This window comes from Trachurus trachurus (assembly GCF_905171665.1).
Source record: "Trachurus trachurus genome assembly, chromosome: 13".
Taxonomy (NCBI): domain Eukaryota; kingdom Metazoa; phylum Chordata; class Actinopteri; order Carangiformes; family Carangidae; genus Trachurus; species Trachurus trachurus.
Genome location: NC_139892.1, coordinates 13,578,894 through 13,606,835, shown reverse-complemented (window position 1 = coordinate 13,606,835; position 27,942 = coordinate 13,578,894). Strand labels below are relative to the sequence as shown.

General features: G+C 41.6%; 2 protein-coding genes and 1 long non-coding RNA gene across 6 annotated transcripts in view; 2 read left to right on the top strand and 1 right to left on the bottom strand.

The window, feature by feature from the left end:
* LOC310996419 (unconventional myosin-Ic-like) overlaps positions 1-2,847 on the top strand; it is an 80,009-nt gene extending 77,162 nt beyond the window's left edge. For all 4 annotated transcript variants that reach the window (XM_083985808.1, XM_083985810.1, XM_083985811.1 and 1 more), the window contains one exon: positions 102-2,847. In XM_083985808.1, coding sequence (XP_083841934.1) covers positions 102-128 — 27 coding nt within the window. In that variant the 3' untranslated portion in view covers positions 129-2,847. The remainder of the gene's footprint in view (positions 1-101) is intronic.
* A 6,740-nt stretch (positions 2,848-9,587) lies between these two features.
* Positions 9,588-19,148, bottom strand: LOC310996439. Its single transcript, XR_014595895.1, has 3 exons — positions 18,733-19,148; positions 18,141-18,229; positions 9,588-9,800 (listed from the first exon to the last, which is right to left on the bottom strand). It is a non-coding gene; the product is annotated as an uncharacterized lncRNA (long non-coding RNA).
* Positions 9,633-27,942, top strand: part of LOC310996427 (large neutral amino acids transporter small subunit 4-like) — a 41,790-nt gene continuing 23,480 nt past the window's right edge. The window contains exons 1-4 of the mRNA XM_083985819.1: positions 9,633-9,816; positions 20,220-20,439; positions 21,384-21,439; positions 21,687-21,763. Coding sequence (XP_083841945.1) covers positions 9,657-9,816; positions 20,220-20,439; positions 21,384-21,439; positions 21,687-21,763 — 513 coding nt within the window. The 5' untranslated portion in view covers positions 9,633-9,656. The remainder of the gene's footprint in view (positions 9,817-20,219; positions 20,440-21,383; positions 21,440-21,686; positions 21,764-27,942) is intronic.

Here is a 27,942-nt window from a genome sequence, read left to right as displayed (position 1 = left end):
GTGCTTGTAAAATGAGATGTAAACTAAAGAAGCCAAACTGTTGTTGCTGTGATGTCACTTCCTGCTTCCTCTGACCTCTCTCTCCTCTGCGTCTCTTCCAGACGGCTCCCAGACTGAACTCAAGATGATGGCCACTCTGAACACACACACACACACACTCTCAAACACACATACACACATACTCTCATACACACACACACCAGGACCGACGTGCTCCTGACCTCTCCCATCCTCCAATCACACGACTGCAGACCCCGCTCTGCCTAAGCCAATCAGATGCCAGCTGTCACTCCACGGGTGGCGTGAGCTTCCTATAAGAAAAAAACGAAACAAACAAAGCAAAAAAAAAAAAAAAAATCCAGCAGAACTAATTGATATATTTATGTTTATATATTATATTTTTGGGATTAATACTGTTGCTGTTTGAATATTCTGATTTTATATACAAGGCCAAGGAATAACAAATATTTTTGGTGCATTTTTCTTGCACCGTGCGTGTTTATTGTGCTTTATTTGGGAACATGACCAACAAATTTAACGAGGGAGGAAGTCAGAATCGGAGACGACTATGAGAAGAAGATGATTCAGGGTTGGTTGTTGCTTGTTGCCTGTTGTTTTTCTTCCCCTGTTTACTTTTCCTGCTCGACTAAAAGACTCTGATCGTCTTTGCTGACTCTTCTTTTTTTCTAACTGGGGGCGAATGGCTCGTCATTGAAGCACCCAGGGTGTGTAGATCATGGCTGACGGTATGTAGGACGTAGAGCTGCTGAGAGTGTCGGTGGATGAGGAAGAACAACTTTCCAATCAAATGGTGACGCTGTGGCCCACGATAGCGTAAAAAACAAAACAAAAAAAAGACCCGCTCTTTAAATCAAAATAAAACAGTTGGATATACTACTGAGAATAATTCATCAATCTGCATTTGTACAGTGAATAAAAAGACAGTAAATAATCAGCTTGTTCTGTGAACGCAGCAAAAACAGATGAGTAAAGTAAGTGAGGGAGCGTGCGAGGAAAAGGGTGAGAGAAAAGGTGAGAAGAAAGATGGAGGAAGGCAGCGGCCATTTTGCCTCGACACCAAGTGCTTGTGCCTTTTTTTCCCCTTTAGACTAATTTATTCCTATAGTTAGGACGTGTAAAAACAAAACAACTCAACCATGACGCTCAAAGCAACGAGTCGAGTTCAGTGTACATAGAAACCGTCATCCGCCATTAGCAGCCGCCGCCGCCATCTGTACAGTCGATCTCCCCTCGTTCAGACCCACAAACCAGGTTCTGACCCGGTTAAAGCCCCAGAATCTCTCTCTGTTTCTGTTTCTGGTTTTGTAGTTGGCTACTCTCTTCCATCATCTTCACCTGCCTGGTTTCTGTCTAAGAGAAAATTTATGTTTGTCACTCAACGGCTGAAAACAATTAAAGGCCGTCTCTGATCAATATTTTTGAGTTAACTACGCCAAAAGCCATTATTTCTTTTATTTTATATAATTTTTTTTTATCAATCAGTACACTTGTCCACCTATGAGACAGAAATGAGACCATAATGTGAGACTAAAAGTCACAGTTTGAAACCATGTTAAATCTGGGTTTAGCTAAGATGCTTTGCTAAGAGCCAAACGCAGACTGAAGCTACGACTAGTTGTGTGACAGGAAGTGTGAACTTTTGTTTAAAGGAGCAGTTTCAAATTTAGAGAAATGCTCTTATTTTTGATTTTCTTGCTGGAAAAAAAGATGAGAAGTTTGATACCACTCTCGTTTTTGTGCGTTAAACGTATGAAGCCAACTGTCAGCACATGGCTTAGCTTGCTAGCTTGGTTCTGTCAAAAAACAAACCAATAAAACCAACTTACCAATTTAAAAAAAAACTAATTTAGTTTGTTTTGAATCACCCGAGCCCTAATATTTAATCATAGTATATTAGTGAGCTTTAGAAGTGCTGGTAAAAAGATTTTATTACTTTTTGAAAAGCTAATTTGTGTAGCTTTTATGCTAATGCTAGCTAATTAGCTCCTGGCTGATCACAAGGACACAAGAGTCGTGTCAATCTTTTCATCAAACTCTTCTAAAAAGGTGCAGATGAACATTTGTAAAAAAAAAAAAAAAAAAAAATCTAACAATTTCTTAAATTGCAGAAAATAAGAAGCTTTTTTATTAACAGTAGGAAACCGCCTAAAATTGTGTCTAAATTGTTACACAACACTAAAAAATAACAATATCAAAGCACATGACAACAGTTAAAAGAAATATATTTATACATCTTCTAGTTCAAGTTAAAAGCCTCCTACGGACCAGTTCTACTATAAACATCTGTCTAAACCTTTATCTGACGCTTGACCCCAAACTTTTTCAAGACCAAAGACTGACGGTGGAAAAAGTTGTGTTCTTGAAAACTTTTGAGAGGAGCTCCAAAAAGTTTCCAAGATTTATTTTGTTTTTTGTTTTTTGTTTTTCTGCCCAGACCTCGTTCAATGACAGAACTTTTTCTCCGTGTGGCTCTGGGTGACGAGGCGGGTGCAATATGCCGAGGCAGGACTGTGCTTACTGCACTTAAACTTATACTAGCCAAAGACCCTGTTGATTTATACTGATTCTTCTGTGTAATGATTTATATGATATTATTATAAATGTTATGATGTTGTTGATGTTTTTTTTTCAGGAGGGAGATGTATTTGTACAGTTTGTGTTCTGTGTTGATATAAATGAGAGTTTCAAGCCAAGTGGAGGTTTGATGATGTGAAACATTTCGGGGGGAGAAGAAGCTTTTTAGTATCGTTGTTCGTTAACATGTTCACGTGCCTTGTCCGATAGCAATACAACAAGTTTTGTGTGGAAATAAAAAGAAATACCTCCGTGACAGAGACCGGTCGTTGGCTGACGACGGTCGTCTGGCTGTTTCTAGAAGTTTCCCAGCAGCAGCAGCACCTAAAGGTTCACTCTCTCTCTGCGTGTATAAGCTTTATTCAAACCAAACCCAAAGTCTATTGTCTATTGATTTACAGATGCACTCCTGTTATCAGTCCTGACTCACTGTGTGCACCAAACCAATGTATAATTAATGCCAACACACTAAAAAAAAAAAAAAGATACTAAAGATTTGAAAGAAATAAATCTGAAAAGTACAAAACAAACTGATGAATGTTTGTTGGGTGTTTTTTTTTCCTTCTTGTTCAGCTCCAGAGACTTTTGTCCTTTTCCAGTCAACAACGACGAGTTTTAAATGATCAGATTGAACGACTGAGATTTGAAGATCTACAACTCCACGATCAATTTCGCTGAAGATCATTCAGTTTCAGAGCTTTGGGGTAAAACATCCACGAGCATTACGAGGATACTGACTCAGCTTATTGTCAGTTAACATCAAAACAGGAAGCAGAAACGCACCGTCTGTCCACAGTGACACTGACCATGGACGGATAATGAGCCAAAAGGCCCAAAGCTCAAATACATTTCCTGTTGCCGAGCAGCACGACCTTCCAGAAAATTTGATTTTTCTGTTACATTTTGTAAATGTATGTCTTTAAAAAACACACACACACAGACAAATCTTTATTCACATAACCAAAAAACAAAACAAACGATTTTTGGAAGTAGGTGCTGGTCCAGCTTCTTATCATTTCAATTCATGTGTCACTTTATTGTCAGATATCTGCCCTTTGCCTGTTGTTATTTTCTCCCCAAGTTCCTTATTGCTTCTAACAGGATGACAGGTTATTGTCTTAACTCTTCTCACACTTGTTACTGGCAATAGACAGCATTATTGAGGATTATGTTTGGGGAAATTACACAGAAACTACCTTTTAAAGTAAACGTTGTGTCAGATATATGGTATTAAAGAACTTCAAATGAGTAAAACAATATGATCAAGTCATCTCTACTCGTATTTAAATGTATTTTACGACCATTTTCAGGCAAAAATAAAACACAATGCTGCAATATATGTCATTGATATTGGCAAAGGGAGAGTAAAGACCTTCGCCCAGTTTCTTCTAGAACAGGGGTCATCAACTATATTTGTTGAAGGGCCAGAATTTTTCTCAACAGACACCTTGGGGGCCGGACATTCAAATTGGCAGAGATAGAAATTAAATTCACCTTTTTGCCTAATAGGCCTAATTTATTTTATATTCTATTTTACCTGTAAACTCATAATTTTCATTTATACATATCTTTGGTGTTTGGTATGATATAAAATGAAAAATCTTGACAGCTGGACTTTCAGATACTCCCACATGCTGGAGCTTTACACTGCTGACCTGACTTGCCCTGTGATCTTCAGCCTAAATATGAAAGGAGGCTGACAATCGGTTCTGATGATACAAGTCAGTAGTCCTGAGTAGTCAGTAGTGTTTCTCTTCTATAATACATATTCTACATCTCGGAGGCGACGTTTTTCCACACACGGGCAGAGCTCAGTGGTAAACAGTAGGAGAGACACAGGCCGAGGGGGAACCGGGACACAACACCGGAGGGAGAAGCAGGTCCGTGCGCCGCAGGACGTGCACAAAAAAACAACCGCGTGGCATCAAACACGCACCGCTCCCGCATCGTTTTTGGGTTGTGAGCACGCATGACGCGCATCTACACTGAATGGGTTTGAGTGCGCAAAAGACGCTACATCTGAACGGCCCGTGCACACCCAGTTTAACCAAGGCGGCGGCCAAAATCACCCAGGCAGCTCACCTCTGCAGACAGGCAGGGAAAACCCTGCAGTCCAGCTCCCTAAACTTTCATGCACGGGGCTTTGGGTACCGCGGCGTTTCCTAATCCCAGCACATTGACTTATAGGCACACACTAACACTTTCTTTGAGCGTGTCTGCATGTCTCCGTGTCCCAGCGCATTGACTTACAGGCGCACACCAACAGAGACGGAGAAATATAATAGCTACTTTTTAACTATCAGAACTCAGTCGCGGGCCGGATTGGAAGGTTCGGCGGGCCGGATTCGGCCCGCGGGCCGCCAGTTGATGATCACTGTTCTAGAACATCAAACACCCTCGACAAGGTAAGTCAAACCATGGTTTTCCAGAAACTTGTAGAAAGAATGCTAGATTTCATAATCAAGCGAAATGTGGCTTAGAGGCCTCGTGACCCCGTGACCTCTGCCGATTATGTGCACTAATCCACCAACAACAGACACACGGTTATATATGTAATTTATATTTTTGTTTTTCTGAGATGCTGCTGAACAAAACAAACTTGTACATCATCGTTTTATTTCACAGATCTCCACCGCTGTGCATCCTCCTGAGTTCTGACAGTGTGCGGAGCTACAGTGACGGTCCTCCACCAGCAGGGGTCGCCCTCTGTCTGAACTTCTCCTCCAGAGTTTTTTGTTTTGATTTGTTTTCTGAAGGTCTTTCCCCTGGACCATGTGAACCCTCCTCTGCTCTGCTCTGCTGTACTTCTAGGAATTACAAGTTGTGCCTGAAGTTGGAGGTAAACACAGCGTCACGTCTCACACTGATGGGAGTGAGACTAGACTATAGCCCACATACACTCACTGTAGGTTCAATGCAGGTGTGGCTGCAGTGTTTACAGGTAATCCTACAGAGAAAACAAGACTTTAGGTTAAAATTGTGCAACAGAGTCTTTGTTGAACTGTCAAAGCTGAACAAAGAATCTGTCAGGGCTGTTGATCCTATTGAATAATACAGTAAACATCAAAGTTGACAGTCCCTATTTTGACTTTTGTTAAAGTTTATATGGCTTGTAATAGAGGTTTTATAATAGCTAAGGTAGGTCTGTAAAGTTTTGCACACATGATCACATGGTAAACATCAACTTTAGCTTTAACATTCCCTATTATGACTTTTGTTAAAGTTTCTATGGCTAGTAATAGAGTTTTTATTAACAATAACTACAGAATTACACGTAGTTTTGTATGTTTTTGCTATGTGGTATCATGTGAGGCCTGTTAATTACATTAAATCAAATGAATTCCCTATTATGACTTTTATTTTGAAGTTTGCATAAATAGGTTTTTTTTATTTAATTTAATGACTAGCTACATGATTAGATTATTTTTTGCTATTTTGTCTCATAACCATCAGCTGATGAGTTTGTGTCCAAACAAACCTCAGCGACCTGTTTTTCTTTTCTCTCTCCAACCAATTTTTTTTTTCTCACTTGTATTGAGAAACAACGCACATGTAAAACTGGAGCTCTGTGATTGGCTGCGGCGGGTCTCCTAGCTCAGCCACGGACCAATGGGAGGGCGGGGTTGTTTGTGCATCGCTCTGCGCTGCTATAAAGCGGCGGCGGCAGCAGCAAATGAGGGATGAGAGAGAAAAATACCAAGGAATCGAACAGGCTCCATCACCACCACCAGCACCACCATCATCATCCTTCTTCATGTGAGCGAACAACAACTACAATAACAACACTAACACAACCACCGCTGCTGCTGCTCCGTGTCTCCATCGGCCTGCGACTCCTGGACCTGCGGATTCGGACCTGAGCGCGGTCGGAGCGGCTGTGTGTTTCCCCTCAACCCGCAGACCACAGGTAGGCTGGATGCTCCACACATACAGTATAGGCTATACACACACAATATAGGCTACACATAGGCTATATATACTCACACACATACCACACTGAGAGCCGTTTCCTGCCTGAACAGCCTGTAACACTGTCATTAACTTTAATTAAATCCATCTTTTGTTTATAATCAATCATTTGGGATCGATTCTGATGATTCGCTGCAGATCAATTATTGGTGATAAGCTTTGATGTAAACAACAGATGTAATTTTTATTTTCTATCGCAGCAGCTGTTTCTTTCTTCTTCCGTTTCCCCCCTGTTTATTATCATCATCACCACCGCTCAGCTCTTTCTCTCCCTCTGTGTGTTGCTGCCTATATGGGAAAGTTTACCGTTTAATTTGTGAATGAAAACGCGCTCGCGTCCACCGCAGACGTCGGGAAAACGGCAGATTAACGGTCGAGCTTTACGTTTCTGGTGGTTTTTGTTGTTGTCATGTCGTGTACAAAGTCTCGTTTATAGCGGTCTTTGTTTCAGCAGCCTGACGGTAATAAAGCGGTAACTCCCCGCACTGTTGTTGATACCGAACAGCTGAGCGACACTTCGCGTCGATGCGCGTCAAGTCGCCGCGACGTGATCGGAAGAGAAGCTGCTGCGCCTTCAAAATAAAAGCTGCAGTTAGAGCCTGTGAATCTTTGTTCTCTTATTATAACATGTTAATTAATTTATTCCACTTCTACTTATTTAATTATTTGATTTGAGGAACTATATTTTCCTCACACATGTGAATTAATTCCATAAACGTCTCAAAGGATTTAGATAATCTTGGTAATATTAGCCTAATCATAGGCTAAATTTGATCAAATTACAGGTCACTTTACGAGGCATTGTTGAAAACAAAATAATAATAAAGCCAAAAAACATATTAAAATAAGTTTACATGGGGGAATTCAACGTGAAATAAAGAAAATGAGTGGCTGTAGCTGGGAAAAAAATCAGTGTAAATGGTGAAATTATGCCTTATGTGATGTCCTCAGATTACTCAAAATCTTAAATATATTTACTTAACAGTCGTAATATTAGTGTAAAAGCTGTTATATAGTTTCATAGCCTACTTTTACCGTGTTGCAGTTGGGTTGTTCTTTTATACGACGCCAGCTCTCTTATTTTTGTGTGGAAACCGGAAGCCGTGTGTCTTGTTTCGGTTGTCTTGACTGTGTGCAGGGAGGAGGGGATGGAGAGATGCAGATTGGGGTTGTGGGGGTGGAGGGGAGGGGAGGGGGGTGTTGTGCAGATGATTTCAGTCCAGTTCAGACCAGTTCCAGCTCTGCTTCTCGTTCACAGCAATATACTTTGTCTTATTGTTTCCCCTGATGATGAGGATGAGGATGATGAGGAGGAGGATGTAAAGATTTACTGCTTAAAAACATGTGATGTCAGGATTGTGTGCGTCTCTGCCGTCCGTCCCCTCCAGATAGAAAAGACCAGGTGGGCATCAAGTTCATGATCTGACAAAAACAACCGTGTCATACAAAGTAAAAAAAGGCACATTAAGTTTCGCCTTCACATGTTTCTAGTGCAACAGAACATATAATAGAAAAACACATTATTTTCTATTGTGCATTCATGTCAGGTCACACATGCAGTGTGTTTGAACAAATCTAAAGCTGTAAGCAAAAAAATAGGGCACAGTTTCTTCATTTAAAACATATGCATCGTTTTATTTTGTATCCAGATAATAAATATTCCTGTTTATTCAAATTAAATGAGGTTTCTATTGACACACGGGGAGTTCAGTGTTTTATTTTTGATCATACTCGTCACGTTAGCTGTAATTAGCCTGATTACTGACGCGGTTGAGGGCGATTAACTGTGTGTGAGTCTTATCACAATAAAAGCCTCTCGGGGCGCAGACAACCGAGCCACGGCGACGAATCTCGCGCCGCACTGGCTCGAACCGGCTGGAGCTCGCGCTGCGTTCACGTGCGGTGGGAGTTCTCCGTTAACTCGACTTGTTTTTGTACCTAAAGTGTCTTTTTGTCGCAATCTGACACAGAGAATCGTCGACACGGATGTTTTAATGCAAACAAGGAAGATTTTTTAAATTAATATTATTAAATTCTCACCAGGTTGAAGCTGGCATTTTATTTAAAACAGTTGATCGTTTATTTTGATTTGTACAAAGCTGCAGTTGGTGACTTTGTCAAATATGTGTCAAGGATTAAACTCTGAGCCTTTAATGTGATTTTTTTTTAATGTAAAATCAAATCGATGACATTTTTCTGGTGTTAAACCCCCTGTACATCCCCCCCACCCCTCCTCACCCGACACGGGCTGAACGCTACATCAACCTCACGTGTAGCTGCTGCACGAGCTATGTCACTAGCAGCCAATAGGAGAGAGGCTGTTAAATCCCCTCCAGCCAATCAGAGACGGGCAGGGGGGCGGGAGCATGTTTAATATTAATGACAAGAGGTTTTTCTTTTATCATCATGCTCCTCAAAGGCCTCAGCTGTTTTCCTTGTTTGTTTTCATCCATCACCATCATCATCAGGCAGAAACAAAATGTTGTTATTTTTATTTTAATGGCAAAATTATTTATTCACAAACACAAAATTCTAGCTTTTCAACCCTCATTTCCCTGTTTCTTGGTAGAAATCAACTCCATTATCAATTCACTTGGCTTTTTAAACAAAATAACACAAAAAATATTTAAATGTTTTTTGATGAAATCCCTTAAAAATGATATATTCATGTATGTGAATTTGTATTTATTTAAGCATTTGTTCATTTAATTCTATGAACATTTTGTTTAAATACAATACCATCTTTACTTATGAAGCACTTTAAAAACACAGTGGACCAAAGTGCTGTTCAAAAAACACAAAATTAAACATGCAGCACACATAAGACATAAAATGCAATAAAATACCAATACCAAAATGTTTATACTTAGCTACACATGTTTGGATATATTGCTTGTATATGTTGCTCTCTGCTGTTTACTAGTGACACTGACATTGTTTTGTATATTTGTAACAAAACAACGTGGATCATCCAGCTCTGACCGGAGATCATGTTTATAAATAAATGTTAATTAATTAAAGTGTAATAAATCATCGTGTCCTCCTCCCCTCCGTCCTCCAGGCTCCATCGTCTCCTGTGAACCGCTGCCAACATGGCGCCCACGCTGGCCACGGCCTTCTCCCGCCGCTGGTGGATGGCGGTGACGGCGGTCATCGAGAACCTGCTCTTCTCTGCCGTGCTGCTCGGCTGGGGCTCCCTGCTCTTCATGCTCAAGTCCGAGGGCTTCTACTCGTACCTGTGCAAAAGACCAGGTGAGTCGACCTCTTGTAACACATTTTTACCACTTAATACTTTTTTTTTAAATCACATATTTACCTTCGTTTGCACCTTTATCATGTGCAACAGCTGTTTACAACTTAGAATTGGACTGATTTATTGTCATTTCTCAAGCACAAGTACAGTAAAACAAAATAGTGTTTCTCTTTAAAGGGAAAGTTCAACATTTTTGGCAAATTCTCCTCTAATTATTGGTGGATGTTGTTTTGAGATCGGCGGTGCAGAGACGTGAGCTGCTCAGTGAACACACTGGAGGTGAAGGGTACAGGGTCCCCTGTCTCTCATCAAACTCATCAAATACACAATCCAACAACTCCAAAACGCTCTGGTGGACAAGTTGTGACCTGCACATTCACCACGCTATGAAATAAGAACAGAACATTACAAGACAGAGTTGTTTTAGAGGCAAATGCAGCCGGAACTACTTTCCAGACTTGGCTGCTGGGCGGAGGGATTTCAAGACTGAAGTAGTTCTGAGTATTTGCTTTATGTGTCGTAATGTCACATAATTATACGTGATAATTTCATAGCGTGGTGAATGTGCAGGTCACAACTTGTCCACCAGAGCATTTTGGAGTTGCTGGATTGTGTATTTGATGAGTTTGATGAGGGACAGGGGACCTGTACCGTTCACCTCCATTGTGTTCACTGAGCAGCTCACGTCTCTGCACCGCCGATCTCAAAACAACATGCACCGATAATTAAAGGTAATGAACCTACTGTTATGACTATAGGATTTATGGTGAGAGGAGAATTTGCCAAAATGTTGAGCTATCCCTTTAAACAAACAAAGTGCAGTGCAGGAAGAAAAGTTAATAAAATATTTAAATAATCCAGCAATGCAACCATAATAACATCTGCTAAAAACATCATAACATAAACAAAGAGTCAGATTGTGTGTTTAACATCTGGAAACAGTGTTTCCTGTGAGAAAACAGTCTAAATAGTAAATCTCTGTTATCAAAGCACTGAGCTGAAGTGATATTCTAGACAAACCCCCAATGACGACATTAGGAACCGTCCCCCTTTCTTCTCATTCACTCATTCATCACATGCTAAACAAATGTCATTAGCACCATCGTTGCCTCTAACAGCAGCGTATTTGTCATGTAAACTAAACCAGCTAAACTAACGGACTGTTTGCTTCCACCACTAGTTCCCTAAACTTAAACCTTTTGTTGGTTTTTAATCAGCATCTGAACGGGAGGACGACGCCCGGATCAAACCACTCAGAGGCGTCTTTCATCCTTTAGTGGGCGTGTTTTAGTTTCTCCATGTCCCTGTACTTCTCTTTCATTTTTGCTGAGGTTATAATTTCCTACGGAGGACGGTGACCTTTGAAAGCAGCTGCTGCATGTACGCGCATCAGCAAAACAAACACGATGCCGGGGTCGTATTGATCCGACAGTCGGGGTTTCCTTGTGGAGAGCGAGTCGATGCACCGCCAGCAAACCAACAGAGTTATATTGATTCATTCATTTTTATTTTGTACATGTAGAATGACAAAAACAAAAACAAACATATAAAAACAAATACAGTTATAAGAAGGATAACCCCCCCCCACACACACACACCTTTACATACTTTCTCACACATATATACACATTATATTACATATAACATGTAATAATAATAATCTATTAATGAATGGGGGCAGGATTAAATAAGTATACACTTCTTCCTGCTCCTTTTTGCACATGTAGAGTGTTAAAGTAAGAAAAAGTATTTCCTTTTCAGATATGTGTGTCTTATAATACGTCTGCGTACCACTACCTAAAATACATATGATTACAAATACACAAAATGAACATATTCTATGCACAATTATACTCTATGTACACCATGAACTATATAGAAACTACATCTAATACAATATCATATATACATGTTCTGTTTGCACATAATTCATTATACACACTGATTGAATATGCAGATATAGTATACTCATGAATCATCCAACAATATGACAGATAATAACTGGTAGTAGCTACTAGTATATCATGATTTATATTCCTATTGGTATTATTATTATTATTAGTACTTTATTCTCTTTGATCAAAGCCGATGCACTCAGACGTGCGTTATTAGTTTGTTTTCATGTCTGGATTTTTTGCTCCGACGCTGTGAAATCAGATTGTGAGTCAGACGAGGACTCTGGCTCCTCGGCTGAATGTAGGTCAGTTCATCATCACCGTCCTCCTCCTCCTCATCAGTGAGTGTCCGATCGATGTGTGAATGAGCTCCATTCATCCTGAGTGATGATCACACAGGTGTTTTCTGTCTCTCTGCCTCTTTGATGAGAGATGAAAGCCTCCGAGGATTCATTCGTTCATTCATTCATTCAGTCGTTCGTTTTAACGGTTTCATCGGGCCCCGGAGTGAGACGCTGCTGCCTTCTTTACTCTAAGTCCATACGAAGTGATAATCCTCATGTTGTGACGTGTGAGTGGAAACAGTGTGTGTGTGTGTGTGTGTGTGTGTTTAATCTCCCCTGAGTAGAAGAAGATGAGCACTGCTCAGATGTTTTATCGTGGTTTATCTGATTGGATCACGCTCGGTGTCTCAGGTCGACAGGTCCTTCACTTCTCCGACCGTCAGCGTCACCTCAGCAGTTTTTTGGTTGTTTACTCCTGTAAACTGTGTGAAGTCTGTAATCAGGTCAAGAGGGTGAGACCTGCTCTGTTTCTTCTCTCTGTGTGTGTGTGTTTACTCACAGTGAGGTCGATGTGTTTGTTCGGCCTCGGGGTGAAATATGTGCAGACTTGTCAACCTGCTCTGTTTTTTTAAAAAACATTTTTCTTTTTTGTCAGCCTTCCTACAGTCACAGTTAAATCTTTTTTTTTTTTTTTTGAGGATAAACGTGTGATTCGTCCCAGCGGTTTCTACCAAAGTTCCTCTTTTTAGTATCAAAAAGAACAATGCAGGTCATGCACAGTGCAGACAAACAGGTAGTTAATGATGCGGTCATTAGTTCCCATTTGTTTCACACAGTGAGAACAAAAGAGAAGAGAGTTTGGGAATAAAACTAAACAAATGAATTAATTAAACTACGATTTGTTGGGAAAGTGACCACATTCAGTAACTTCTTTTTGAATTTAGGCAAAGTACTGATGTTTAGAATATGTTTTTTTGCTTTTTTACAGTATGAAGGGTTAGAAACCATATTTACTGTAGGTTCAAACACAGAGCGTCACTGCTATTTGTCACAGATTCCTAAAGTTTTCATCACTCAAGTTCATTGCCACCTGTGTAACTTATGAAACCACCTTTACTCTACGGTGGCCCCGAGGGCTCAACTCACTGCAGCTTAAGAAAAAAAACACCTGCAAAGACACAAACAAGCTGCAAATTCAGTGTGTGCTAATAAACAACACCAAACAGACGTGTTTCCAGGGACAAATAGAAGTGATGGACCAGGCTAACGGCTAATGCTAAGTGTGATATAGATGTTATTATAAAACAAGCAAACTCATCTTATTTTGGAAGTCCACAAACAGGAAGCCTTTTTCTGCACAACTTTTCAAGTCAAGAAGCTCAGACCCACTGTGCATGTGTTTTCTTAAGCTGCAGTGAGTTGATCCTTCAGGGCCACCGTAGTATTCACTCATTTATTTGAAGGGATATTTCAACATTTTTGGCAAATTCGCTCATCAAACTTATCAAATACACAATCCAACAACTCCAAAACGCTCTGGTGAACAAGTTGTGACCTGCACATTCACCACGCTATGAGATAATAACAGAATGTTATGAGACAGAGTTGTTTTAGAGGCAAATGCAGAGACTGCTTGCTGAAAAACTGTCTCCGACGGGAACGTGCATCAGCGGTTTTGCATGAATTTGAATTTACCTCTAAAACAACTCTGTCTGGTAACGTTCTGTTATTATTTCATAGCGTGGTGAATGTGCAGGTCACAACTTGTCCACCAGAGCGTTTTGGAGTTGTTGGATTGTGTATTTGATGAGTTTGATGAGGGAAACCAAGAAATCCCATTAGCCTCCGTAGCGTAGCTCTGAGCAGCTCACGGCTTTGCTCCACCGTTCTAAAAATAGCTTGCACAGACAATTAAAGGTAACGAACCTACTGCTAACGAACTTTTTGTTGGGAAAACACAGATCAGACTCAGTGTGTTTTTCTTCTTTCTTATCAAATCTGTGTGAATTTTTGAGTTGTGAGTGAAGGAATTTCACCGAGTGGCACGACGACCTCCTGCTGCAGCACGCCTGCAGATGCACAGAGATACGGAGGAGGAGCGAGGGCGTTTTCCTGTTTCCACAGAGCCGTGGTCACGTAGGAGGGAGGGGGGAGGGGAGGGGGAGGAGGGGGGGGGCCTAAAGTCACAGTATGGATCATTAACAGAGCTTGAATCAGACATGTGTTTTTCAGTTTCCTCCTCAGTGAAACTCTCGATGGTGACGACCGGTGCGACTCAGCTTGTGGTTTCTATCTCTGCTGTGACGTGTGTGTGTCTGTTTGTTTGTCGCACAGCAGAAAAAGTGAGATATACACCACCCACCTCCTCCACCTCCTCTTTCACATCTCACTCATCAGCTGCTCTCACCTCTTTGTCTCTGTCTCTGACTCGTTGCTGTTTCTGAGTTGTTTCTCAGTGTGACTGGTTACGTACAGTGTCGTGCAAAAGACATAATAAAACAGTCTTTTTCAATATTTTAATCATCATCAGTGTATTAATTTTTGTTTGCTACAGTTTTAGAGTGAAAAGGGGAAACAAAGCAGCAGCCTGCGACAGAATGGGAAACTCAGGAGACTTGTAGCCTGGTTAACCACTCGTTCATTTTTCCGTATTTGAGGCGTGGTTTACGAAAGCCCAGAGCTGTTCATTGGGCGCTACGAATGTCTATCAAATGCGTCTGCACGTAGCTTATAGCCAATCGTATCAATCCTACCCGATGACGTATGTAGAGCGACAGAAATCCAATGAGGAAAAAACGCTAAACATTGCTCTTTTAAGGTAAAGGGATCTGCCGCCATGTTGGATCGAGAAGCTATCAACAAAGTAGTGTGATTGGCTCCCTCGTTGAGTCTCGGTCAGTTTGAAAATGTAAAAGATGGACATAAAAAATAGAAAAAATAGTATTGTTTAAGATGTAACGGGAATGTTTCATCTGTAACTTTATGTCTTTTGGAGGTCGTTTCATCTTCCACTTGCTGAACTGTCACATCAACAGACATTTTAAACCATGGGGGGCCCAAACTTTTGCATGATGACACTGTATCTAGAAAACACACACTGTTCCTCTTCCTGTGTGTGAGCGTTGTGTTTCCTTGACGCTGCTGGACCTTTCCCTAACCTTCCTATCCTTCCTATCCTTCCTAACCTTCCTAACCGTCACTTGACCTCCTCCATGTTTACTCAGTTGTGCTTTAATCTTGTATATAAGAAGCAGTGATCACAGGGAGCAGCAGCCTGAGGTTACTGCTGCTGCTCTGATGGTGCGTGATGTTAATACGCTGATAGACCTGCGTAACCAAGGAAACCAAAGTGTTGACATAGTTGGTGAATCATTGAAGCAGGCGACTGGAGGACGGTTGACGTTCGCCGGAAGTACAGGGAGGGAGGGGAGGAATTTGGCGAAATGTGGATTATTATAAATTAAAACATTTTATTTGCTTTTATTTCTATTTAGTTTTTCAGTTGTTTTTTTTATTTCCGTTTAGTTTTAGTGAGTTCAACAAGTGATGAAGCAGTTTTAGTTTAGTTTTTGTTTTTGAGGAATTGACTAGTATAGTTTTTCAGGTTTTAGTAGAAAGCCTCTGTCAGACCTCTGAGGATGAACTTCCACATTTGTGGGATTTTCCCTTTTAGTTGCATCACATAATGTTCCCATCAGTCCTCATCATGTTACATTCACTTTAGACGTCTTAAGGAAACTAAAACTAAGCTGATGTTATCTGACTGAACTTTAGTTTCAGGTAGCTTTGCGCGTTCATTGTTCTAGTTTTTGGGGAAAATTGTCATTTTTACTTTTATTTCAGTGTACTAAATTATTTTTTCACTGCTAGTTTTATTTCTAGTCTTAGTTTTAGTTCATTATGATAACACACACACAGGGGGAAAAAAGTTTTTACAGAGTTGAGATGAGTGGGAAACACCCGCGAAGGAGGAGCAGGTGTACGGTGTGTGTGTGTGCATGTGTGTGTTTGTGTGTGTGTGTGTGAGGTCTCTACCCGTGTTGACTCAGGGTTGCTGCTGCTGCTCGTGACCGTTTGATTCGTCAGCGGTTTGCGCGGCCGCAGGGGGACAGATGCTGCTCCCTCCTGTTAGTCCGACCGTCAGCACTTAATGCTCCAATAAAGCTCCAGTAAACACCGGCCTGGGCCACACATCGACCCAGAGGCTTCATCACAGAGGAGGAGGAGGAGGAGGAGGAGGAGGAGGAGGAGGAGCAGGAGGAGGAGGAGGAGGAGGAGGAGGAGGCGAGATGCACGTGTGATGTCACTGCTCTTAGTTTATTTGTGGCTTGTGATTGGTCAGAAGCTGTGATGATGATGACTGATCTGCAGTCGTCTCCAGAGGATGAACTCTTGACTTTTCACCTCGAGCTTCTTGGAGGTCGATGTTTTGGCCCCGAGAACCTGTTCAGACCAGATGTTAAAGGGGAATTGCTGTTTTTTTAAATTTCTTCTTATTTCTAGCATAAAACACGATCATTTACTCACCCAGATAACTTTGGTGTCATTACAAGTCGTTGAGACGAAATTAGCTCCAGCCGAGAGCCGCGTATATCCGTATAATGCGAGAACACGGGGCAGCGCAATGCAGCCTCTGAATAACACATTATCCGCCGCGAAACTCGTTCATTTCACCAATATTTTGTTATGATACACTAGTGCTATTCCCCTCTGAGTCTGGGGTTAGCTGTTATCAACATCCGGGGTCTGTAGGTTGACCTACTGACCTCAAACTCACTGATCACGCTGCACTGATGTGAACGTCCCATCAGCGTCGTTTTGCTCTTGAATGCACCACATGATGGAAACTCCACATGAATCATATTGATTTTCTCCATAGTCAGGATCTACTCGAGTAAAATGTGTCACAACAGAAGCAGCTGAGTTCTTGTTTTTCCAGCTCTGTGTCCTCATGATGAGTCAAACCTCAGTGGATTCACGTTAACCTGCATTAAAAACACAGCTGCTGCAGAGTCATCGCTGCATGGGTTCATCGTGGCCTCATCACCTTTCACCCACTTCACATCCTCCTTTTCCCTGCGCTGGGACGCAGCTCAGTGTCACACAACAACAGCTTCCTGTCGCTCCTCTGAAGTTTTTTCCTCCCTGCAGCGTGAGCCCAGGGCGGGTGGAGAGGTCCTTCCAAGAATATTTGTCTTATTTCTTGTCAAAATGTCTAATTTATAGTCAAAACTAATCTCTTTCCACTTAAAATAAGACTCATTGCCTAAAAATTAACTTGTTTTTAGATCATTTTCACTTGTTTCAAACTCATTTTCATTTGAAATAAGTAAAAATTTATTCATTTTGTGCTTGTAATAAGAAAGACAAACTTGCTCCACTATCAGATTTTTCTACTTATTTCAAGTGAGAATATGCTTGAAAGAAGTAAAAAAAAGTGTCTAAAAACAAGCTACTTCTAAAATGTGATGAGTCTTATTTTAAGTGTAATTAGATTTGTTTTTGACTAGAAATAAGACAAATATTCTTGGTAAGAGTTTTTGCAGAGTGGAGGGGTTGACAGAGGCAGCGTCAACACCTCCTCCTCCTCCTCCTCCTCCTCCTCCTCCTCCTCCCTCTCACCTTTAAATCCGGTTTTGGACTCGACATCGCAACAACAAAGGCAAAGCAGATTTTCAGTCCTCTTTGTTTATTAGCAGCAGCAGCGTCGGGACTTTGGCTGCAGCCGACAACAACTTGCCCTCAGGTCTAAAAACGAAGAAAACACTCTGATGACTAAGTAGTTTTACAGCCCCCCCCCCTCCTCCTCCCCCTCCAGACATGAAACATGTGCTAACAGCTAAGTCCGTTTCTATTGTTTTCAACCAAGCACAAAGTCAAGGTGAGAGAGAGAGCAGTTGTTTTTCCTCTCTGTCTCTGTCTCTCTCTCAGTTTCACCGGAGGCAGCGGGCGACTGGAGCAGATAGAGACAGAAATAGACTCCACATGAACCCAGTGGACTGTGTTTACCAGTGATTCAGCTTCATGACGGACTGAAACTGTTACAGAGAGTTCCCCCCATCCCCCCACGCCCCGTCTCCGCCGAGCAGCCGGGGGGTCACTTCACTTCACTAGTGTGACTATTCCTGGAGGCTGTTTACTTACCGGATTTTTAGTTTTTTTCCCATCAGTGTGTTTACTTGACCGTTTAATAATAAGTCGCTGCAGGGAGGGGGGGCTCAGGCCTCAAAAAGCTTAATTAGAAACAATAACAACAACAGTAATGACACTGTTAAATAATCACTAATAATAATATCATTATTATTATTATTATAAAGGCAAGGCAGCTTCATTTATGTAGCACGTTTCATACCAAAGGGCAACTCAATGTGCTTTACATAAAAACAAGTAAGAACTGGAAATGGAAAAAGAAACAGCATAAGAATTAAAATACAACCCAAACATTTAAACATACAATTAAAATCAAGCATTTATTTATTTAAAGGTTTAAAAATCAGGGACAATGCACATTAATAAAACATTTTAACAAATGTAAACATGCCAGAATTAGCCAAAAGGCTGTTTTACATCTGGACTGATGTTAAGTAGTCACCCTAGAAGGGAATACAAATCAATAAATAAAGAATGTACAGCATGAAAAAAAGAATATATATAAAAACTAGACTAAAATAGAGCATAAAATATGAGTTTGCAGCATGAAATATTGATTTGTATTAAAACAATTAAGAGAACTTACCTCACAAATCCAAGATTGAGATTTAAAGTTCTTTAAAAGAGCTCAAGCTCATAAAAAAAAGAAATGTTTTTTACCTGGTAGTTTGTTCAAAAGAGCGTGTAACGAGGTTGTTTATTTGAAATCAGCCAGAAATCTCTACGTTAACAAGTTCCTGCTGTTGTTTCATCATCACACTTTTAGAATAAAACGTAAAAATCATAAAATTATTATATTTAATAATCTAATTACAAGCACAAGTCCTGTATTTTGCTGACCAGCCACAGTTGGGTCGGTCTATAACTGAATGTCCACGACTGACTGACTGACGCACCGAGTGATCATGTTTCCACCAGCGGTCAGCGCGGCGTGTTTACAGTCTGCAGCGTTGTCAACACAGGGATGAAGCTTCGATGTAATAGATACATAAAAATACAGTGTTTGTTTGCTGTGACGGAGGCGAGGCAGCGCTCTAGTAGCTCCTGACCTTTACACTGACCATCACTGAGGGGAACCGAGCTGGTGACTGTCTGGGCGTCTGTAACAAGAGGCGTTGGCCCTAAACCCACACACACACACACACATAAACATGTCAGCCATGTTCTGGTCTTTCTTTAAAAAGTCAAATACATGCAAAGTGTCCAGTGTTATTATTGGACTATTATTCCCAATGCATTGGTATCTATTGTTGCAGTCCAAGGTTTAACAAACTAGATGCATCATGTTTTAGTTTTTTTTAATTCATTTAGCATTTTAATCAGAAGATCGGTACTAAATTCTAAGATGCATAATGTAGGTGTAACGTTGCATTTACAATCTGATTAGAAGTCGTCCTCTGAGGACCGTTTATTGTATGAATGACCAGAGTGAGAGGATCACAGGTGAATTAACTTGAATTATCTGAAAAAAAAATCATGGAAGTTCATGCAAAACTTCAGTCTGGACCAAATGTAGTAGAATTACAAATGTTCGGGTGTTTAAGTCAGAAGAACATCTCAAAGTTTATGGTTCCTTATCATTTGGAGCCACCAATGGTATTACAAAGTTTTAAAGGTAGAGTTGGAGATCCTTTTCTGGAGCATTTTTTTTAACTAAATATCTTGAAATCCTCTTCACACTCTGATCGCAACCAATTAATTAAATGCTTTTTCACAAAAGGTCACCTGTGGAACAGACAATCCTGTAAAAACAACGTACAATCATTGTGAACGCAACGTTAAAGGTTGGGTTGGAGATCTTAATCTGCTAGAAATCCTCTTAACACCCGATTGCAACTGAGTAAATAAAGGCGCTTTCACAAAAATGAAAAAAAAAGAACTTGTCTGGGGAACGATTGAACAAGCCTCAAAAAACGGCATCCAATCATGTACAATGTCACGTTGTAGTATTTTCAAAATGTTTGCGTTTTTCCAGGATCTCCAACTCTACCTTTAAGATCAACCATTTAATAAACTAAATGTCCTACATCTAACGTCTTCCCCCCTCTGCTCTCTCTCTCTCTCTCGTTCCAGACAACAGCTCCAGCTTCAACATCTCCAACGCCTCCACTGCTGAGGCTCAGGGCCCGGAGGAGGAGTACCTGCAGATGAAGGGCTGGCCCATCTGCAAGGACCAGGACGAGATGCTGAACCTGGCCTTCACCGTGGGCTCCTTCCTGCTGTCGGCCATCACGCTGCCCATGGGCATCGTCATGGACAAATACGGACCTCGCAAGCTGAGGCTTCTGGGCAGGTGAGGCTGGACGAGGAAATCAGTCTTTATTTAAAGTGTAGAATCACAATGCAACATGGTCTCAAAACACTTAACAGTTTACAATGAAATAGTGCACAAGGTCAAATACCAGGAATAACAAGACAAGAATCTAACATAATACATGCAAAACAGCTGATGCACGTTGCCTTTAGGGACAGTTTTTCATCAAGCAGTCTCTGTATTTGCCTCTAAAACAACTCTGTCTCGTAACGTTCTGTTATTATCTCATAGCGTGGTGAATGTGCAGGTCACAACTTGTCCACCGGAGCGTTTTGGAGTTGTTGGATTGTGTATTTGATGAGTTTGATGAGCGAATTTGCCAAAAATGTTGAAATATCCCTACGGTAGCCCTGAGGGGTCAACTCACTGCAGTTTAAGAAAACACATGCACAGTGGTCTGAGCTTCTTGAGTTGAAAAGTTGTGCACACAAAGGCTTCCTGTTTGGGAAACCAAGAAATCCCATTATCCTCCGTAGCGTAGCTCTGAGCAGCTCGCGGCTCTGCTCCGCCGTTCTAAAAATAGCTTGCACCGACAAATAAAGGTAACAAACCTACTGCTATGACTATAGGGATTATGGCAATGGGCCAGTTTGCCAAAATGTTGAACTATCCCTTTAAGATTTTGTTAACCACAGACCTAATTTGAGGTATTTTACCAAAATCCCATTCAAAAAACAAGGCAAGTGGAACTCTATTAGTCCATGTGGGGCTTAAAGGTTAAAAGCAGAGCCGCTCTGGCCTGTATAGGTACGATGATGATGATGATGATGATGATGTATATGAGACAGCTGTCTTCGTATTCCTATATAACCCATGACTGTGTCTGTGTGTGTGTGTGTGTGTGTGTGTGTGTGTGTGTGTGTGTGTGTGTGTGTGTGTGTGTGTGTGTGTGTGTGTGTGTGTGTGTGTGTGTGTGTTTCCAGTGCCTGCTTTGCCTTCTCCTGCCTGCTCATCGCCTATGGAGCCAGTGATCCCAACAGTACGTATCTCTCACATTCATCACTTTAACGGCGTCATGCAGTCCGACCACGCTGCTGATCTCCATCATGGCGCCTTTTGTTAGTCGAGCAGTTACAGTATCATACAGCAGCACAGAGGTTGTGTAGCTTCATGGTGCAGTGCCACTCCAACAGATGGGATGTGTGGGAGGTGCGTTGTTGAGTCAGCAGAGAATAAACCACATCTGCCCGTGGCTCTAATCCACTCTGTTGTTTCTCCTGCTGCAGATCTGTCCATACTGATCTTCTTCGCTCTGGCGCTGAACGGGTTCGGAGGCATGTGCATGACCTTCACGTCTCTGACGGTGAGTGGCAGCGATTCACCGAGCTGCACAGCACTTAAATCATTCAAGAATCCACAACAACATCTGTAGAAAATGTCACACAAAGCCTAAATAATGATAATAATTATCAGTCTATTCCCAAATTAACCTTCAGTTTTGTTTACTGAAGGAGAGTCTGTGACCATGACAGTACAAAAGCAGAGTAAAAGAACAATTACACACAATTTAAAAAGGCTGTTGTTCCCTCCATTGCCAGAGTATATTTGTTCTAGAAAACATAAAAATGTGTTAAATATGTTGTAGCCTAGTACATATTTATATTTTTCCTTGACCATTTTTAACTCATCGTACAGAGTGATTTAGTTTGGTGCCATCAAACAATGAAGGATTCATTGTCCCACAAGACATACTGTATTATATAGTAGTGTTATAACATATTCTAATGCTTTGAAACATGTTTTACTTCCACTGTTTTAATTTGTCCTCCAGTTAGAGAGACTGGATTGTGATGCTGCTGTGTTTAATAATGCTGCGTTCGATACAACTTGGAAATCTGAGTCTCCCAGTTGAAAACATAAATTTCCAACTTCAAAGCATTCAAGACGCAGTACGCTAGAATAAACCAAAAACGGTACAAACTTTGCATAGAAAGTGCTTCACTAAAATATTACAAAAAACTCTATAGAATAAAAAAGACGCCTTTTAAAATAATGAAACAGATCATTTAAAATCAAAGACAAATAACAACATGAATTTACTTCTGCCACCATGAGTAAATATTGTATATTTCATGACATTTGAATGTATTTTGGCTTTTAAAGTGCATTTGAATCGTTTGACCGAGTGGTTCTGCGCTGGTGTTTGTTTGTTGTTTCTCTGAGGAGTCGTGGGTAGATTTCTTTTTCTCAGAATTTCCCGTGTGGGAGGAGCTCCGACATGAGGCGGCGTTTGGTTGCACTTTTTCAAGTAGGAGGTCGTAAAAACCTGAGTTCAGACTAGGTGTCATGTACGAACGCAGCATAATACTGCTAGAGAATGTGTTGTTAGCATTTACTGAAACAAGTTTAATGTTTCTGGTGGAAAATAAACAAAAAGAAAAGATTAAATCAATAAAGCAGATTTCTGATATAACGTCAGTATCAGTAAATCAGCCGAGCATCGAACCCAGATGTGATTATCAGGGGTAAATGAATAAAAAGCAGAGTGTGCAGTGGAGGGAGGGAGGGATAAGAGGAAAGAAAAGGCAGGAGAGTGGATTAAAGCATCGCTGTGAAGTGTGACAGCGAGAGAGAGAGAGAGATGCATTAGAGAGATAGAGAGGGAACAAAGATGGATGGAGGAGGAAGAGGAGATAAAGCCGAGAGACAGCTGACAGGAGTCCGCTGGGAGAAAGAGAGACTGGATGGACGGATGGATGGAGGGACGGATGGGAGCAGAAGAGGAGGAGAGAGTGAGAGAGAGAGGGAGGCGGTGGTCGGGGTGATGTCATCTGTCAGAGAAAGTGCTGCATCACAAGAGACGAGGCCACGTGAGAGAGAGAGAGAGAGAGAGAGAGAGAGAGAGTGGTTAAACGTCTACGTTAGTCATTTATTATTCACGTCTGGCTGGGAGCCAAAAAAAGACCTCCACTCATTATTATTTCATCCTCACAAGGACACATGGACCAACTCAGTCAGTACGTTCACATGCACTCAGTTGTCCAGTTACAGTCGGATTAAAGGCGATAATTTGGTTTTTTTTGAGTGTCTGTGTTGACGATGCAAATCTGTGCAGATGTTCGATCGTTCCAGTAGAGTAGAGTTGTTCTTGTTCTTGTTCTTGTTGTTGTTGTTGTTGAAGGTGGAAATGCATCATGGGAGTTCATCTGTCTCATCAGAGGTGGTCGGCTGGCTGGTTGTTGTAGTTACCGTGTGTGTGTGTGTGTGTGTGTGTGTGTGTGTGTGTGTGTGTGTGTGTGTGTGTGTTGGTTTATTATCACAGAGCTCGGTGGGAGCTGAGACAGACTGTCACTGAGGAGGCAAACAGGAAGCAGCGACAGGGGAACAGAGTGTGTGTGTATAAGTGTGTGTGTGTATCTCCACACCCATGCTTTTCAGTTTCCTATTCAGGCGGCCGACTGGGACCCAGACTGACACCCCCCACCCCCCCCCACCCCTCCCCTCCTCCCTCACCCACCACCACTCCCACCCTCATTGCTTCCCACTCTTTAGTCTCGCTTGTTTTCGTCTTCTCCGGTTTCAGCTGCTCTCTCTCTCTCTCTCTCTCTCTCTCTCTCTCTCTCTCTCTCTCTCTCTCTCTCTCTCTCTCTCTCTCTCTCTCTCTCACACACACACGCACACACACAAGCCGAGGCCGAGGAGAGTTACTCTACTGTTACTGTACAACACGTCGGTACCATGTGTGTGTCAGTGTGTGTCATTGTGTGTGTGTGTTGTTTTAGCTGCTGTGGAGCGGCTCCCTGCAGGCCTCAGCAAATGTTTCATTTATGCTGCTGTCTCAAGCAGTAAGTGTGTGTGTTGAGTTCAGTTGTGTGTCTGTGTGTGTATGTGTATGTGTTGAGTTGTGCGTGTGTGCGTGTGTGCGTGTGTGCGTGTGTGCGTGTGTGTGTGTTGATGCTCGGACTTTTCCCGTCCTCCTCCTCCTCCTCCGTCCTGTTCCTGAGGCTCTGGGTCAGGGGGCCGTTACCGAGGAAAACAACTATTTTAAGAAAGCTGTAACCTTTATTCCTCAGGTGGGGGGGAGTGTGTGTGTGTGTGTGTGGGGGGGGGGGGGTGAAGCAGCATCTGATGCATGATGGGTAATTGAAACTCCGCAGGTCGAGGTGACCCACCCAACTAGTGTGTTTGGACCCGAAACTTGAGATTTCCTCCGTCTTATTCTTGCACCACTTTCTTTCTTTCTTTCTTTCTTTCTTTCTTTCTTTCTTTCTTTCTTTCTTTCTTTCTGTCTTTTCTTTGGCTCCTTCCCTCACTTTCCTTTGTTATTCCCTCTCTTTATCTCTCGTTGCTTCACTTCCTCATTCCCCTCCTGTGGATGCAAACTCAGCACTCGCCGTTCCAACCAACCAGAGAAAACAGGGAGCGAGAAGAAGAAGAAGGAGAACAGGAGGAGTCATTCCTCTCATTCTAATCTTGTAAACAGCTTCATGTTACAGAAAAAACAACAATACACACACACACACACACATATAGACACACACACACACACTCCCACGGCTGCACACAAAGCTCCTCCTCTTGTTCCTCGTCTCGTTGGTTGCACGTGCCCGAGCCCCCTCTGCTTCCTGGGTTTGGTCTCCACAGGTCTTTTTTTTCTACTTTCTGTCAGCGGCCTTAACATGTTCTACTTCCTCAACAACCCCCCCCCCCCCCCCCCCCCCCCCCCCTCCCTTTTTTTAAATCTTCTTTTTTCTCGTTCTTTTATAAAATATCTGTGTCATCACCACCCGACCATCTGGTAGTCGACCACTCTTAGCGCCTGCTTTGCTTTTGCTGCTCCACTGATTGTCTTTTCCTGCCAACAAACAAACTGGCTGTCAATGTTTTGGTTTTTTTTAGTGGAGAAATCCTTATTGAATGAGCTTTTAACCTCGGGTTTCTGGGCGTGTTTGGCTGGAAAATATATACAAAAACACATGCACACACACACACACACACACACACACAGAGAGCTTCATTCTGCCGGGTGAAGACCAGGCTGCAGACTATTTTTACCATGCAGGAGATGGCAGCGTGAGACGGAGGGAGGACAGTATATGCTCTGTTTCATGCATGTGACCGACCGAGGGGGAGAAAGGAAAAAAGAAGAAGAAGGAAAAAAAGATGATGATGTGAGAAGAGTGAATGTCAAAAGGTCAAGAGTTAGCTCAGAAATATGAGATTGGAGCGCAGCGAGCAGACAGACACAGGCTGCTGCTGCTGCTGCTGGTTGTTGTTGATACCGGGCTCAGGATTTATGTAGCGGTGTGAATCTGCTCCACCAGGTGTTGGTGGGTTTTAGGTGTTTTCATGTTTTCCATCATGTCTGTAAATCCCTTCCAGACGCAGAGAGCGAGGGTCCTAACACCACCTCTGGTTCCACTCCAGTACAGCTGTGGAAAAAAGATTAGAGAGACCACTTCAAAATGATCTGTTTCTCTGGCTGGTTTTTCTATTTATAAAACGAAAACTTTTGTTTTCTTCTATTTACTACTGACAACATTTCTCCCGAATTTGAAATAAAATTATTGTCATCTAAAGGGATAATTCAACAGTTAGTCAGATCCTCCGATCACCATAATCCCCATATTCATAGCAGTAGGTTCATTACCTTTAATTATTGGTGCATGTTGTTTTGAGATCGGCGGGGCAGAGACGTGAGATGCTCAGTGAACACAATGGAGGTGAACGGTACAGGTCCCCTGTCCCTCAAAACCCATCAAATACACAATCCAACAACTCTAAAACGCTCTGGTAGACAAGTTGTGACCTGCACATTCACCACGCTATGAGATAATCACGTATAATTACAGTACGAACATTATGACACATGAAGCAAATACTTGGAACAACTTGTGCTTTTGAAATCACTCCGCCCAGCAGTCGAGTCTGGAAAGTAGTTCTGGCTGCGTTTGCCTCTAAAACAACTCTGTCTGGTAACGTTCCGTTATTATCTCATATCGTGGTGAATGTGCAGGTCACAACTTGTCCACCAGAGCGTTTTGGAGTTGTTGGATTGTGTATTTGATGAGTTTGATGAGGGACAGGGAACCTGTACCATTCACCTCGACTGTGTTCACTGAGCAGCTCACGTCTCTGCTCCGCTGATCTCAAAACAACATGCACCGATAATCAAAGGTAATGAACCTACTGCCATGACTATAAGGGTTATGGTGAGAGGAGGAGTTGCCGAAATGTTGAACTATCCCTTTAAAAACATTTATTTGCAGAAAATGGCAACTGGTCAAAACAAACAAAAAAAGTTCCAGTCTTTTCAGCCCTCGATTAATAATAATAATGCAAAAGAAAACAAGTTCATCATTTTTAAACAACACAACACTTTTTTTTTTTTTTTTTTTTACGTCTTAAGGAGAGTTCAGAACAAATCACAGTGTTTTTTATGATCTTCATTAAATATGATTTGGTTGAGTAGAGTGAGTTGTGCTGCCAAACAAGTAGAGAAGCTGATTTACTAGGAACATGTTGGAGTGGTCTCTTGATGTTTTCCAGAGCTGTGTGTGTGTGTGTGTGTGTGTATATATATATATATATATATATATATATATATATATATATATATATATATATATATATATATATATATATATATATATATATATATATATATATATATACATATATATATATATATAAAAGCTCCTGAGACGTCTGGAGAACATGACGTCAGGCCGATGGAGGTATGCAGCCTGGCGTCCGTGTGCCGTCAGCTGGTGTTTGCTAATCTCGCAGTCTTACTTGGCTGCTCTGCTCTGATGGATGGAGTCTCATCCTGTGCGTCAGGACAGGACAGGACCGGTCAGAGCTGGTTCTCGGTGAGCCAGCGGCAGGCAGCTGGAGTTTCCATAGCGCTCCTTCCCCATTTCATTTCTCTGTTCCTTTCCTCTCGAATGAATGGCTTGGTGCAGTTTCCTCTTTTTTTTTTTTCCTCTCTCTTTCTCATCTCCCACCAGCCGCCTGACTGACTTCAGGACGTTTCAGCATGTTTTTTTTTTCTCTTTGTCACCTCACACTCGACTTGGCCCCCTTCTTCCTTTTGCCTTTTTCAACACCTCAGCACACAATCTTATCCCGAGTGTGTGTGAGGAAGTGCAGGGCAGCCGAGAGGTTTTGCACTCACAAGGGAAACTTTAGTTATCTGAACTGGTTGGAAATAAACGTCAAAGTCAATGTCAACTCAGCACATTTCATATGATGAGCATAAACGCAATGTGTCATATTGAAACAAAAGCCAATATGTTTAAAGGAAAAAAAACAAATTAAAAGCTTGTGAGAAGAGATATGTTTTTAGTTTGTAAAGGAAGATATTGTTGGAGACGTTGGAGACTTTACATGAAGATCTAAGGCGTCTGTCTGGTGTATACTGAGTGAGTATGTAAGAAATATAGGGAGGGGCAGCACCATTAAGAGATTTAAAAACAATACAGTAAGTCAAATCTTAAAATCAATTCTGAACTTAATTGGGAACCAATGGAGAGAATTTAA